Below are 2919 nucleotides of genomic sequence, written 5' to 3'. Positions count from 1 at the left end.
TCCAGCTTAGATACTATCTTTCAGATTTTTATTGAAGCCAATCAGAGAATGCCTTATGTAAGTGAGGAAGGAATACATATTTACATATCCTGCCAGTACCAAGTGGTGCCCTACCCTGTGGTGACAGACAACAATCAACAATTGAGAATACAGGGACACACTTTCATAGCCAATTAATATAATATGTGGGCAGGTAGGTTATCCCAATACCACACCTCAGGTATTATAAAATAAAATTTTAATTTAGTGTTTATTAACATAGAAAACTAAAACAAAAAAGTTGATCTTTCATACTATGAAACTTAAAGGTCATACTTTACTTATCCAATCTGGCATCTTCTTTCTCAAAGCTTTCACTATGCTAGATGTCTTCATGTGTAAAGTGATACGTACTAGTGATAGAAGACTTTTACTCATTTGATATTGTTTCCAAAAATAACTTTTTTGTAAGCCATTTTCCCAGTGAATATATTCTATAAAAAAGAAAGCTTTTCAACATTCCTGTCTTGATCTGATTTGAAAGGTGGTGGCTTACATTCATATATTAAAGTGATTCACTGGAGACAGTCTCTGATATAGACTATGTGCATGACCTATATTTGCTTATTTATTCAGCATAAGATGATCCTAGTTCAGTCAATAATTTCTCACTTTTGTGACCTACTTTGTCACTTTGTTCTCTCTGAGATAATTCCTCTTTCTCTAAGATTATACTGGATCAAAAATGAAAATGAAGAAAAACACTGGAGTTTAAACAGAGTCTTTAAGATTTTTCATTTATTAGTTATTTTATTTATTTACATTTCAAATATTATCCCCCTTCCTGGTTTCCCTTTCATGAACGTCCCACAACCCCTTTCCCTTTGTCTCTAAGAGGGTGCTCACCACCCATCCACCCACTCCAGCTTTGCCCCTCTAGCATCCCCATTCTCTGGGGCATCAAGCCTCCACAGGACCAAGGGCTTCACCTCCCACTGATGTCAGATGAGGGAGTCCACTGATTATATATATATATATATATAATCGTATATATATGATTATATATATATAATCCTGAATATATATATATTCAGGAGCCATGGATCCATGTATACCCTTGGGTTAGTATTTTAGTCCCTGGGGCCACTGAGAGGTCAGATTAATTGATATTGCTGTTCTTCCTGGAAGGGCTGAAGGAGCAGTCTATAAGATTTAAGGGTGAAAAAAGTATTAGTATAGGTGGAAAACACTGGAGTAAGAGAAAGTGAGATTTAGGAAATAATAGGACAACATATTCAATATATTCTGAGTTAGCTCTAAAGGAATACTAATTTATTGCTTTAGCTGGAAAATTGTGTACTGTGATCAAGTAACAAGAACATATTTCCAGTATTATACTTAGTAAATACAAGACTCTTCAAAGAAAAGATTTTGAACATTTTTACTTCCTAAGAATATTTTGTTAGAATACAGACAAACATATTGCTTTATGGAAAGGTTTACATTAGAGTGTAGGATTTACATGGATCTCAGTAATACTGGGCTCCTAAAAAGAAAATAAGAGGATCCTGACCACTACAGTTCTAGAACTTCAGTGAAGAGTACTTTTATTAAGAATCAAAAAAATGAACAGCAAAATAAAACCAACTATGATATGGAAAACCTTCTCCTCATTCATGGATTGGCACATTTACTGTAAAAAATCAAAACATTTAGCACAGTATCTAAATTTCACTTTAATATTTAAAGTTCAGTTCTTTTAAGTATAATCATCATCTTTGACAACAGTATGTGTTTTCAAGTTTGTATTTTTCCTGTTAATAAACTTTGCCTGGGTGTCACTGAATCATGAGTGCCAGCTCATTGTTAATTTAGTAAGTCCATAAAGTGTTATTTCATAATAATATAATAAAAATAATCATAATTTTTATAATTCTTGTTTTCCTTCAGCTCCAAAATTTAGTGTCTGAGGACAGAGAAGAGATTACAATGTCTTCAAATCACACCAATCTTAGAGACATTTGGTACACCATGATTGGAATCCCAGGATTAGAAGATGCACACATTTGGCTCTCCATCCCCATCTGTTCAATGTACATAGTGGCCCTAATAGGCAATACCCTATTAATATTCCTGATCTTCACAGAACACAGTCTTCATGAACCAATGTACCTTTTCCTTTCCATGTTGGCCCTGGCTGATATCATTCTATCTACAGTGACCACACCCAAAGTTCTTGCCATCTTTTGGTTTCAAGCAGGAGGACTTTCTTTCGCTAGCTGTGTGTCTCAGATGTTTTTTCTGCACTTCATGTTTGTGACAGAGTCTGCCATACTGCTGGCTATGGCATTTGACCGTTATATAGCCATCTGCTTTCCACTAAGATATACAACCATTCTTACCCCCTCAGTAATCTGCAGAATGGGCATTGCATCTGTGACTAGAAGCTTCTTCATCATTTTCCCCTTGGTCTTTCTAGTTTATCGACTCAATTATTGTGGGAGGAACATCATTCGTCACTCGTACTGTGAACACATGGCCATTGCTAGGTTGGCTTGTGATAACATCAAAGTCAATATTTACTATGGAATGACTGTGCCTTTATTTTCCATAGGCCTAGACATTATGCTTATCATCATCTCCTACACCCTTATACTTCATACAGTATTTAGAATCCCGTCTCAAAATGCTCGACGCAAGGCTCTGGGTACATGTGGCTCCCATGTCTGTGTCATCCTTCTGTTCTATACACCTTCTCTCTTTACCTTTTTTGCTCACCGTTTTGGGGGCCACACCATACCACGTCACATGCACATTCTTTTTGCTAACCTCTATGTGGTGGTACCTCCTTCGCTCAACCCTATCATATATGGAGTGAAGACAAAGCAAATTCAAGACAGGTTTTTCCAGCTGTTTTCTTTCACTAAGGCATGTTTTTGA

At 36.0% G+C, this 2919-nt stretch overlaps 1 protein-coding gene across 1 annotated transcript; it reads left to right on the top strand.

The window, feature by feature from the left end:
- The first annotated feature begins 1968 nt into the window (after positions 1–1968).
- On the top strand, positions 1969–2919 carry LOC110298006 (olfactory receptor 52Z1P-like). The gene has a single exon (XM_021167062.2). It carries the CDS (start codon positions 1969–1971, stop codon positions 2917–2919), a length of 951 nt encoding a protein of 316 aa, XP_021022721.2.

Source organism: Mus caroli, unplaced genomic scaffold (genome assembly GCF_978045245.1).
Source record: "Mus caroli unplaced genomic scaffold, Mus_caroli_1 scaffold_8, whole genome shotgun sequence".
NCBI lineage: Eukaryota > Metazoa > Chordata > Mammalia > Rodentia > Muridae > Mus > Mus caroli.
Note: the sequence above shows the minus strand (reverse complement) of the source record. Positions and strands in the feature narration are given on the sequence as shown.